Below are 11,480 nucleotides of genomic sequence, written 5' to 3' on the forward strand. Positions count from 1 at the left end.
GACATTGTGCGACTAAAATTAGTTTGGTCGCCAATTGTTACTTTTCGCAACCAAAACTGTTGGTAGGCAAAAGTGAGTTTCCACGACCAACAAAGTTTTTGGTCGGCAATAGATGTATTTTTTGCGACCAAAACTTTTGGTCGGCAATTGTCATTTTTTGCGAAAAAAAATAATTTATTGGTCACAACTAATAAATTGGTTGTCAAAGTAGGAAAACAATACACCTGTAATATTTAGCGAATTCATAATCAAAATAGGACGAATTCATAATCAAAACAGGTCTTATTATAAAATTTTCTATATCCAAGTTTCAACACATAACTCAGCAGCAGCAACATTGATTCCAAAAACAAGGAACAATTCACAAAACCCTATTCTAAACCCCAAAAAACAAAAAACAATTCATTCCAACAAAAATTTAACATAATCAGCATCAATTTCAAAAAAAAAGAACATCTGATGTTAACAAGGTTGAGTATTGTTGAGTATTGTTGTTCTTTTTTATGTAGGGCATCCAGCTCCTTTTTGGCCTCTGCAAATCTCTCTTTGTCGTACGCGTCAACAAGGTAAACTACAGAATCTACCTGCATGATGATCAAAAATTATATACTATTTGTGAACAAAATTCAATAAGCACTGTCATATAAATGAGCTGTGATTTGTCCTTTTCGTGCCTTGACAGTGAAAAAAACTAACAGCAATAACAATGACAGGATGGAAAATTAAATCGCTTTGGTCGTGTAATTAATTATACATTGATGAAAACACTGAAGGTCAAATAAAAATCATTCACCAAAGCTTAACATGCTTTACTTACAACATTTGCAGATTCATCATTTTCCAAATATATTTCGGGATTTCACCAGACATGTTGCAGTTTCTCAAAACCCTAAATACGAAAAAAATGAATAAAATTAAACTCAGGATGAAACTCACTTGTACACACTATAAATATTGAACATTATAAATTATATAATCATCAAACATACAATCTTACTAGCCCTGTAGTATTGCTCAAGGTAGGAAATTCCTGAGCCATCCCATTTTGGATACAATCTTATTTTGGATGTCGCGACTAATAAATTGGTCGCCAAAGCAGGAAAACAATACACCTGTAATTCCTAATAATTCATTCAATCCATAATAAACCTATAATTTTAATGCATCATTCAAATTAACTTAATCATTAACATTCGACACAATACATAATTCATTAACATTCGACACAATACAACTATTCTAAGTTTTCATTCACAAGTCACATATATCTAGCATAACAATTTGAAACATAACAATTTGAAACACAGCTTGATGAAACCCAATTAAATATTTGCAATAACATTGCAGAGCTCGTGCATAAAGAACGGCAGTGTCAGCTGGTGTTGGTTTGGAGAGAAGCTAACAGATGCACAAATCTATTGGCCAAGGAAGCTATTTGCTCATCTATCAATCAGGTCGCAAATACTGAGATAACAGCCCCTCTTTTAGTTGTTTTTGTTTCCCTTTTTTTTTTTGGCTCCGGCCATCCAATATCTAAAAAAAATTCTCAATCCTGAGTTGAACAGTTCCTTTTCTCCTTCAAATATCCTCATCACAAAATGCGAGGAAAAACAAGGTTTGATAGTTTTGGTCTGTGTCCAACAATGCTTTTAATTGTTCCACAACTAAGTATATAATAAATGATTTTTTTTTTTTTTTAACTTTCCTACAAATAAGGCATCAAAAAATAGTCCAGTTGTATGTTATCTAGATTGCAATCTGGACAGCACATCCAGCAAAAGGGAAAAAACAATGTTCTTTAAAAGCGTCATACCTGTTGAGGGTACTGCGCGTAACCAGGGTATGCACCATATGCATATAATGAAGGATCATGTGTAGTCCCATAACCATAGGCATCATAACCTTGTCCGTAACCATAATAGGTGCTGCTCCATTGACTTGGATCTGCTTACTGACTCCAGACACCAGGTAATTCCTACAACATAGTATTAAAAAATTGTGTAGTAATTAGCATTAACTGAATATTCTTTTAGAGACCAGAAACATCATTTGGCAAAAAGTAAGAGACTTTTCAATTACACCTAATTACATACCAATCATGACTGCCAAACAACAGTCAAATCATGAAGATGTCAATACCTTTATGAAAATCATGAACCTTAATAATGTCCTTTCTGGCTTTGACATAGAGCATCAAATTTAAAGCAACAGTAGGAAAGGATAAATTGTAGATTATAGGTGATGTTGTGCCTGCTCTGATCTATACTTACTACACTACGCAATTACTGGTCTATACATTGATTTTCAAAAAGTCTTTGATGCCATGTTTGAAGCCTCATCCCACCCATCCTGTACATCAAAATTTGGAAAGAAAACCAACCCAATCAAGCACCCCTCATCCCGTACAGCCTAACCTCAGTCAAACTCATAGATTTCACACTAGCAAGAATAAAAGATGAAACTTTGCTCAACTGACATAGGAGCCTACAGGCATGAGTAACGTATTCTTTTAATCAACATTATTTTCAAAGAGTTTCTGTTTTATTGTCCTTGTGGATTCAAGGTTGTTCCTATGGATTCAATAAATCACATCTAATCTAAAATGATATCAAGCCCATGTTGTCTACTAGAACAATAATTAGTTCCTTCCTCCATTACCACCGTGTCAATTGGTGTCAGAACGAGGTCTTTCCCGAGGGGCAGTTCATAACCATGGTAGCCTTCGGACAGGTCGTAACCCAAGCTCGTGGACTTTTCTTATCATCAAGATTATAGAGATCATGAAAATTTACCTAAATTTAGTGGTAGTGAATATTTTAAGATATTCTAGATTGGATACTAGATATATATATATATATATATATTGAAAATATGAAAATTCCAAACAAATAAAAGTAGAGGTATGTGTTATTAAAGCTTACAGGTCCTGCACTTTGGTGATAGTTAGATTTGCAATCATCAAGAGAGCAACAAGGCAAGGTGCGTATTCGTTCATGGTCAAGAATGAAAAGGCATATAATGGAGATTTTTTTGCCATGGAATTATGAGCAATTATTGGAGGAAAAATACAAGCCTAAGCACCATACTATTAATACTTATGTCGAAACTATCCTTGAAGGGCTCACGTTTGAAGACAAATCTATATTGTCCCGTGTCCAAGAAATAAATGAAGAAAAAGTCTTGAAAGTATACCAAGAAAAAATCCAAGACATTATTGCAAAAGTTGGAAGTCTTGTTACAGAAAGTGAAGATTCGTCAAACAAAAAACAAATTTGTCAAATTGCAAGATGAGATCAAATTATGTAGTTCAAAATATTCACCAACTGATGGCTTAATAACAGAGGAAAACCGGAGGGCTACCACGGCGCAAAAGTTTGTTCTTGTATTATTGGGCAGTGCAATTAAAAACAAAGGTGTGCAACTACTTTTTGACTATGCTCTTAGTTATTTTCCTTGTCCTACTAAAGTGTACGACCTTGACCGAACTAATGAAAAGAAGGGTTTTTAAGAAGATGCCAAAATTCCTTGCTTAAGTAATTTAAGAATTCAAGGAATTGTTATTTCCTAAAAGAACTAAGAGAGAATGCACATAGATGGGAGCAAGTATCCTTTATGTGACATATGCATTCAACAATCATCCCAAGAGGAGTTACACTTTTCCAAAGTCAAGTATGTGAAAAGATTATCCTTAACTATAAGATAGATGCAGACAAGCTCAAACGTATGAAGTTTCGATTCATAGTAAATCGAGGGTGAGGTTTTTTTTCCTAAAGGGAGAGAATGATGTAAAACAAGAGTTTCAAAAAATTGTATAGTAATTAGCATTAACTGAATATTCTAGAAAAGGATTTTCCTTTGACCTGGTTTTAGGCCATCAACCATTGAAGGAATTGACCGTTGAAGATCTGCCATAGAAAACAATATAAGCTCTTTGTTGACAAAATCACTGTACTTGATGACCTTCTCCTTTTGATCAAGGTAAGTGCCAGGCTGCAAATCACATAGACAAAGAAAGTGTTATTAGAAAAAGAACAATTACAAAACACCTTAGATTTTATGGAAAAAAGAAATTTAACTTCCAACCTCAAACTGTCGGAGCCAATTCTTCCTTGCTTCAATTTTCTTCTTACTGATGGCAAGCTCAATTGCTTCCCCATCTTGCTCATGATCACCCATTTCTGTTGTATAAAGAGTTAATTGTACCACACATGGCTTTTACTTTTGGTTACATCCTTTTAACTCCTAACCCTTAAAATCCACTCAACAGATTCTCTCCTTGCCACCATTAACTTTTGGTTACAGCCACAATGCATGCTTATTTGCAAGTCATCCATTTTATACCCATGAATAATGACCTAAATGAGTTTCGCATTGTTGCAACAAAAAAAAATAAAAATAAAGTGCAGAACATGGTTCTGCAACAAATCTAATCACCTAACTAATATTCCAAGCAACCAAAAACAGATGGTCAAAATCTAAGAATTTAATTAGAGGAAAAAAATGCAAATTAATATGAGCAATATTGAATTGAGGACCCGAAATTCCCTATTGATGGGTGATGCAAAAAAGTGTTGAAACTATATCCTATAAATAATGTTTGAGTGAAACACATTCTGTTCTATAATCAATGTTTTAAAAACCAGAATGGAGTTTAAAGCCTTTCAATAAGTGGAGATGGCAGTAGACTTGAAGAATTATTTACTAGTCAAAGAAAACAAAATAAAAAATGGAGTGAAGTAAATTAGCATTTCCTTAAATGGATCTTGTGGCACCAATAGGGCTATGAACAGTGCACTAGATCAAGGTCATCATAATTTGTCTTCAAATTATTTCTCATCTTTTTTGCTAATTATGTTTGTTAATAGGCATTTTGATATCAGCATGATGCCCCAAGTCAACCTAGTTACTTGGGTGGTTGGACAACTAAAGGATTGGTAGACAGTTTGGGTTGAATGCATTGGCAAGTAAGCAACATTTTATTACACAGCAATAGCATTGACTTCAAGCAAATACAAACATAAATTATTGTAACCACATCATGTTTGCCTATATAAATGCCATTTGAACAATTTTGTAAAACAATTAAAACTCAAATGAGACATGACCAAATAATTGAGAAAAGTCAGAGTTTGAAAACTGCATGTACCAACTTAAACTTTTCACTTTTAAGATACGCACGAGTAAAGATTGTAAAGTCTGTACTTATCCAAAAAAAAGAAAAAAAAAAGAGAAGATTGTAAAGTCTGTTTATTTTCCCCTTTCAATGTTCTATATGCTGTCAAATTTCAACCTATAAAATATAAAGTTCTATTAAACTTAAAATTTCAGCTAAAAAATCTTGTTTAAAAATTTACCAACCTTAATTTAAAATCTGAAGAGTTGATATTGTATAATTCTTATCACAAGTACAAAAGGCAACTAATTTCTTATAAACCAATGAAGCAAACAACTTACATCTAAATGAAAGTATTGTAAGCCAGTGAAGTAGTCAACTTACAACTAAATGAAAGTATGTTCTGTGCAATAACTTTTAGTCAGCAAAGGTTAGAACAGCAATTTATGAATTAAAATATTACAACTATGTGACAGTTTGAAGGTTACCTGAGTTGCATCCCATAAGATACTTTTTGGAGTCACAAGAAGCTCTCTCTTATTCTTCGATGGAAGAGGGGAACCATCATTAGCGGTCTCCTACTGCAACCAAGGCAGAATAACACCATCCATTTCAATAGGAAGAGAATTAGATCCTGCTGTATTATAAATTGTTTCTGTTTCCCTAGAATGTGACACTGCATCTCTAGTCTTTGTTACTCCTAAAGTCAAACTTGCATCACTCCTTTCTCCATCAAATAAAGAAATTTTAATATCTTCAACATTTGAAATGAAGTCCTCAAAATATTTCTCTACTTCTTCAGTCAATCGTTTAGACACCTTATTTCTGTCATTACTCCTCTAGCAAATTGCAGAAGCATTGAAGTTAATAGAACACTTTATCATCACTACTCTCAACAAGGACTAAAGACAGATCCTGCAGTTTACACATGGAGATTGAGAACCATACCTTTCAGGCCCGGGATGGTTTATCCACAATTGTAGAGCTCTTTGTATTAAGAAGCAATTCTGTTACAATTTAGATAGTTCCCTACCACGTTGCTCCTCCAAAACTATCTCAGCTAAGAGATCTTGTTTATGCCTTTCTGACTGGAAAATTTGTGGAAACTCAACATTTCACTAGTTCAAGTCCTTAAAAAGCACAGAATAACAACATATCTTTCAAAGTTTGCTCATTTGTCAATTGCTTCAATATTCTAGAAACTCACATAAAACTGTCAATAACAAACTATCCCTCATTCAACTTAGTTTCACAAGATGGTGCTTCAATGGTGATCTAAAATTTATTATGTTATGTTTGTTATCATCATTTCATGAAAAGCAATGTTAGCAATATATTATGTTTAAGGTCATTTGTCAAAAACATATCTCTAACACAACACTATACAATTGTGATCATGTATCAAAATTTTACAATTAGAAAAACTAATTTATTTTTCCATCATCCAATAAAAAGAGAGTTTTTATCTGTTCAAGTGTCCTAGACTTATAGTCAAATAAGCAATTTTACGGCATTAGCTTTTTCAGACGGTATTAATTTAAGAAGTTAGTGCTCAAATCAGTGGCATGGCATAATGATAATACCTATAATAATGGATAGAACATTAACGTAGCAATAATATAGTAGTAGTAGTATTATATAATAATTAAATAACAAGAACACAATATTATGTGATGTTACTATATTGTATATACTAGCGTATGCCCGTGCCTGAAAGCACGATATAAATAATATTGGTACACATTTTAAAATAAATCAATTAACATAAATTATTAATATTGGTATCACATCCTTTACAAAAAAATCAGTTCAAAATGATAATAATTTCACTGTTATAGAAATCAATTATAATAAATCAATTTAAGATATCGTACAATGGCAGTTTGTTTAAGTTAAAATATAATTTATCAAATTCATTAGTAAAAGTTTAAATTAAAATATTAATTTGTATTTAAAATTTTTATTAAACTTTTTATTGAACTCATAGGCAGCTTAACCTTTAGGCCACTTGGCCTATTGTATCAGGCCTACCAAATAATTTCAAGAAACTTTCTGATTGCCAAAAGTTCCAATCGTCTAAAGGCTTAGTAAGATAACCTCATTTTGACGTTTGGCCTTTATGCCTAAAATGTTCTTGGGCTGCTACTGGCTGAGAACTGGTACATGGCTACACATTTTAGAAGCTAGTTGTAATCAGTCTAGTAATGCTAAAGTTAACAATATAAAACTTAAAACAAAACAACTTTGAAAAAAATATGCAGAACGCAGGTACTAACACAAAACTTAAAAGATCAAAAGTGAAGCAAAATTAAAAATACTCACTCATAAAGTTTACAGAAGAGAAGACAAAACTAATAAACCAACAAAATTACAAGATTGCCAAGTCCAACTGACCTCGTCCTGGTCCCAGTAAAGCCCCCAAGGCCTGAACCTGATAGTATATCTTTAAGAATACCGCTGATGCCAAGGAGTAGCAAAGTGTGATTTCGATCTGTCAGAATTCAATTTGAAGGAAAATTGTCAAAACTCGAAGAAAATTGACAGAGAACAATTGAAGATAGCAAGAACAATTATGTTGGATCTTAGCAGAAGTGAAGCAACTGCAGAAATTTAGCTATTTACATTGGGTTTTTTTTTCTTCACAAAAGATTAACATGAATGCTCTAGAAACTGATTAACGATACAATCTGTTCATACTCATTAAAGATACAATCTGCTTTATTATATAGATGTCCAGACACAAATAGATAAGCAAGAATTTCATCCCAAACCTTAAATTCAATCAACTAACTCCAAACATTCTGTAAGAGATTCACATTAACTAATATAGTCCATAAAATGTAAATCCCTATACTGAGCTCAATTTAAGCTGAAAATTGAATTGGAACTATTTTTCCATCAACCAATCCCCATTGAATAGAAAAGAAAATTCACAGCAACTATGACCCAAAAGATACCCATGAAATGCAGGCAGATTGGCAGCAAATAAAATTTTCAGCATCAAGGACTTGGAAAAGTGAAGATGCTCCATAATTTCAATTGCTGATGCATAATGGTGCGTTGATTATATTCATCACTTCAACTTTCTATTGCATATTAAAACTCATGCTTCATATGCTAAATGGTATATATAAAAAAAAAAAAAACTCTTAGCACAGATATCTGTCCATTAAAAAAAATATTCAAATTCGTTTGCATCTGCTCAACCTATTGTTGGGACCTAGGTCAAATCCAAAATCATATTCACATAAACTAATAATATCAGTAGTCCCAATTATTGTCACTGTCTATAGCACATATATCTACAAATATCATTAAATAATCTTGTTTCACTGATCGATGTCCAGACACAAATAGATAAGCAAGAATTTCATCCCAAACCTTAAATTCAATCAACTAACTCCAAACATTCTGTAAGAGATTCACATTAACTAATATAGTCCATAAAAATGTAAATCTCTATACTGAACTCAATTTACCCAGAAAATTGAAATAGAACTATTTTTCCATCAACCAATCCCCATTGAATAGAAAAGAAAATTCACAGCAACTATGACCCAAAAGATACCCATGAAATGCAGGTAGATTGGCAGCAAATAAAATTTTCAGCATCAAGGACTTGGAAAAGTGAAGATGCTCACTGAAGCATATAAAAAAAAATAAAAAATAAAAAAACCGGTAGAGAACAATGGAACAACCTCTCAGACCCATTCAAACAAACACTTAATAAATTAAATGAGTGGAAGAAATTTATAACAGAAAACTTATAGATTTTATTTACTAAACTTATAGATTGAGCAAACTTATGTTTTTTTTTTTTTTATAACCTTTTCTTCTCTATAACATATCTGTCGTTTAAAGGACAGATAACTATATATCAGTTATAGCATAAATAGAAAACTTATGTTTAGTAAAATTTACCCAAATCTATATATCGTTTTCAATCTATAAGTTTAGTAAAAACATATAAGATTTACCCAAATCTATAACTTATTTTTTTATAACCTTTTTTATAAGTTTAGTGAAAAAAAAAATTAAAAAATAGGGTGGCTTCAACCAGATCATCATTTATTATGAATGAAAATGAAGTACAATTCAAAAATTGAAATAGTTTCACAAACACACAACCAAATCAATTTCAATTAATCCATTGCCTAAAATGATCCCAGAACACAACAATTAAGAACAACTACATTCAAACAAACACTTAATAAATTAAATGAGTGGAAGAAACTTATAACAGAAAACTTATAGATTTTATTTACTAAACTTATAGATTGAGCAAACTTATATTTTTTTTTATAACCTTTTCTTCTCTATAACATATCTGTAGTTTAAAGGACAGATAACTATATATCAGTTATAGAATAAATAGAAAACTTATGTTTAGTAAAATGTACCCAAATCTATATATCGTTTTCAATCTATAAGTTTAGTAAAAACATATAAGATTTACCCAAATCTATAAGTTATTTTTTTAATAACCTTTTTTATAAGTTTAGTAAAAGAAAAAAAATTAAAAAATAGGGTGGCTTCAACCAGATCATCATTTATTATGAATGAAAAATGAGGTACAATTCAGAAATTGAAATAGTTTCACAAACACACAACCAAATCAATTTCAACCAAAAATGATCCCAGAACACAACAGTGATGTAGCCAATTTCTGTTTTGTACCTGTAAACCTTTTTTAACATAAACCTTATATTATATGAGTGGAAGAAAACTTTCCAACCCACGCCCCCCCCCCCCCAAAAAAAAAAACAATGATTCCCCCAATTGTAGAGTAAGTTCTGATCATCCTATACAAATTTCTAAAAGGGAGAGAGTTTTAGAAGTAAACCCAAATTGACATTACTAATGCATACCCATCTGGGTAATCAAAACCCATTTACCTAAAAAATAAAGAAAGATAGATCTTTTGTGAGATCAATTGGAAGCAAGAACAGAGTGATAGCAAGAGAGATAATCAGAAAATAAATCTGAAAATGAAAGAGAGATAATCAGAAAATACCGACAGAGGGAAAATCTGAAAATAAATCGTTCTGTTTTCTGCTTTCTCCGCAAGCCTTTGAAGCCGAAATCTGAAATTAGGTACAAAACATGAGACCAAAGATGAGCAAGCAAACGATTTTTTTGTCTTGCATTGCCGAATTAGTTTCAAATCTCTCCAAATCCCAAACAGTACCTAACAATGGAGAGGTTAAATTTCCAACCCCCAAAAAAAAAACATGATTCCCCCAATTGCAGAGTATATAAATGAAGCAGTAAACAAATTTCTGAAAGGGAGAGAGTTTTCGAAGTAAATCCAAATTCTCTGTCAATTTATTTTTCTAGGTTTTCTTTCTCAAAACCCCCAAAAAGAGAAAAGAGATCGGAGGAAAGAAGAATTGAAATCAAAGAGCGAGAAGGGAAGAGGTAGAAAAAGGGAGAACTTACCTTGCGATGAAGAAGAAGAACGGGAGGGAGAGGGAACTTGGCACAATTGCAGAGTATATAAATGAAGCAGTAAACAAATTTCTAAAAGGGAGAGAGTTTTAGAAGTAAACCCAAATTATCTCTGCCAATATATTTTTCTAGGTTTTCTTTCTCAAAACCCCCCAAAAAGAGAAAAGAAATCGGAGGAAAGAAGAATTGAAATCAAAGAGCGAGAAGGGAAGAGGTAGAAAACGAAAGAACTTACCTTGCGATGAAGAAGAAGAACGGGAGGGAGAGGGAACTTGGCACACTGGGTATAGAAGAAGAAGAACGGGAGGGTGAGAGAGATAAAGACGGAATGGGGTGGGTGAGAACAGAGAAGGGAGAGGGATAAAGATAGAAGGGAGGGGGAGACGTGGGCAAGCGGGGAGGTGAGAAGAGAGAGATAAAGGTAGAATAGAGGGAGACGTGGGAGACGTGGCCAACATAACCCATTTCCCCCTCTATGTTTCAAATTTCCCTCCACAAACTTTTGGCGACCAAAAGATCAAATTAGTCGCAGAAAAAGTACCTACGCCAACAAACTTTTTTAGTCGCCAAATCTTAATCAACGGCGACTAAAATATTAGTCGCTAAAAATACAAATTTGGCGACTAATTTTTTTTGGTTGTTGAAAATAAGTTTTTGGCGACCAAATTTTTGGTCGCTAAAAAATATGTGACATTCCGCGACCAAATTTGTAGTTGGTCGGCAAAAGTATACCACTTTCTGCGACCAACTCATTTTTTGGTCGCCAAAATATAACCTTTTGCGACTAATAATATTTGGTCGCCAAAAATAATGATCATTCGCGACTAATTAATATTTGGTCGCCAAATGCCATTTTTTGGCGACCGAAATTTTTTTGGTCGGCAAAAGTGGTCGGCAATTGTGTAAATTCTTGTAGTGA

General features: G+C 32.8%; 1 protein-coding gene across 17 annotated transcripts; it reads right to left on the reverse strand.

The window, feature by feature from the left end:
• Positions 1 to 267: 267 nt before the first annotated feature.
• On the reverse strand, positions 268 to 11,180 carry LOC114310162 (DNA topoisomerase 2). 17 transcript variants are annotated; one of them, XR_014365165.1, is made up of 12 exons: positions 10,553 to 11,180; positions 10,128 to 10,197; positions 7,508 to 7,604; positions 7,211 to 7,280; positions 6,062 to 6,243; positions 5,602 to 5,694; positions 4,084 to 4,178; positions 3,861 to 3,990; positions 1,814 to 1,975; positions 990 to 1,112; positions 818 to 889; positions 268 to 584 (listed from the first exon to the last, which is right to left on the reverse strand). XR_014365165.1 is itself a non-coding variant. In XM_082922051.1 (10 exons), exons 4-7 carry the CDS (start codon positions 5,615 to 5,617, stop codon positions 1,896 to 1,898), a joined length of 321 nt encoding a protein of 106 aa, XP_082778177.1. In that variant the 5' UTR covers positions 5,618 to 5,694; positions 6,062 to 6,243; positions 7,211 to 7,280; positions 7,508 to 7,704; the 3' UTR covers positions 268 to 584; positions 818 to 889; positions 990 to 1,112; positions 1,814 to 1,895. The 17 variants fall into 17 exon arrangements, 9 of the variants coding, with proteins under 9 accessions (XP_082778177.1, XP_082778178.1, XP_082778179.1 ...); XR_014365167.1 differs by lacking the exon at positions 7,211 to 7,280 and having other exon boundaries at positions 6,062 to 6,201; positions 10,553 to 11,173; XR_014365163.1 differs by lacking the exon at positions 7,211 to 7,280 and having other exon boundaries at positions 10,553 to 11,155.
• Between the last annotated feature and the right edge of the window lie 300 nt (positions 11,181 to 11,480).

Source organism: Camellia sinensis, chromosome 3 (assembly GCF_055761805.1).
Source record: "Camellia sinensis isolate YWXY chromosome 3, ASM5576180v1, whole genome shotgun sequence".
In the NCBI taxonomy this organism is placed as follows: domain Eukaryota; kingdom Viridiplantae; phylum Streptophyta; class Magnoliopsida; order Ericales; family Theaceae; genus Camellia; species Camellia sinensis.

Excerpts from the sequence above, each read along its gene's own strand:
- LOC114310162 (XM_082922052.1), bottom strand. Across the intron at positions 3,991-4,083 it reads ATTGGCTCCGACAGTTTGAG|CCTGGCACTTACCTTGATCA; the intron begins GTTGGAAGTTAA and ends TGTGATTTGCAG. Across the intron at positions 1,976-3,860 it reads GGTTGATGGCCTAAAACCAG|GAATTACCTGGTGTCTGGAG; the intron begins GTCAAAGGAAAA and ends ACTATGTTGTAG.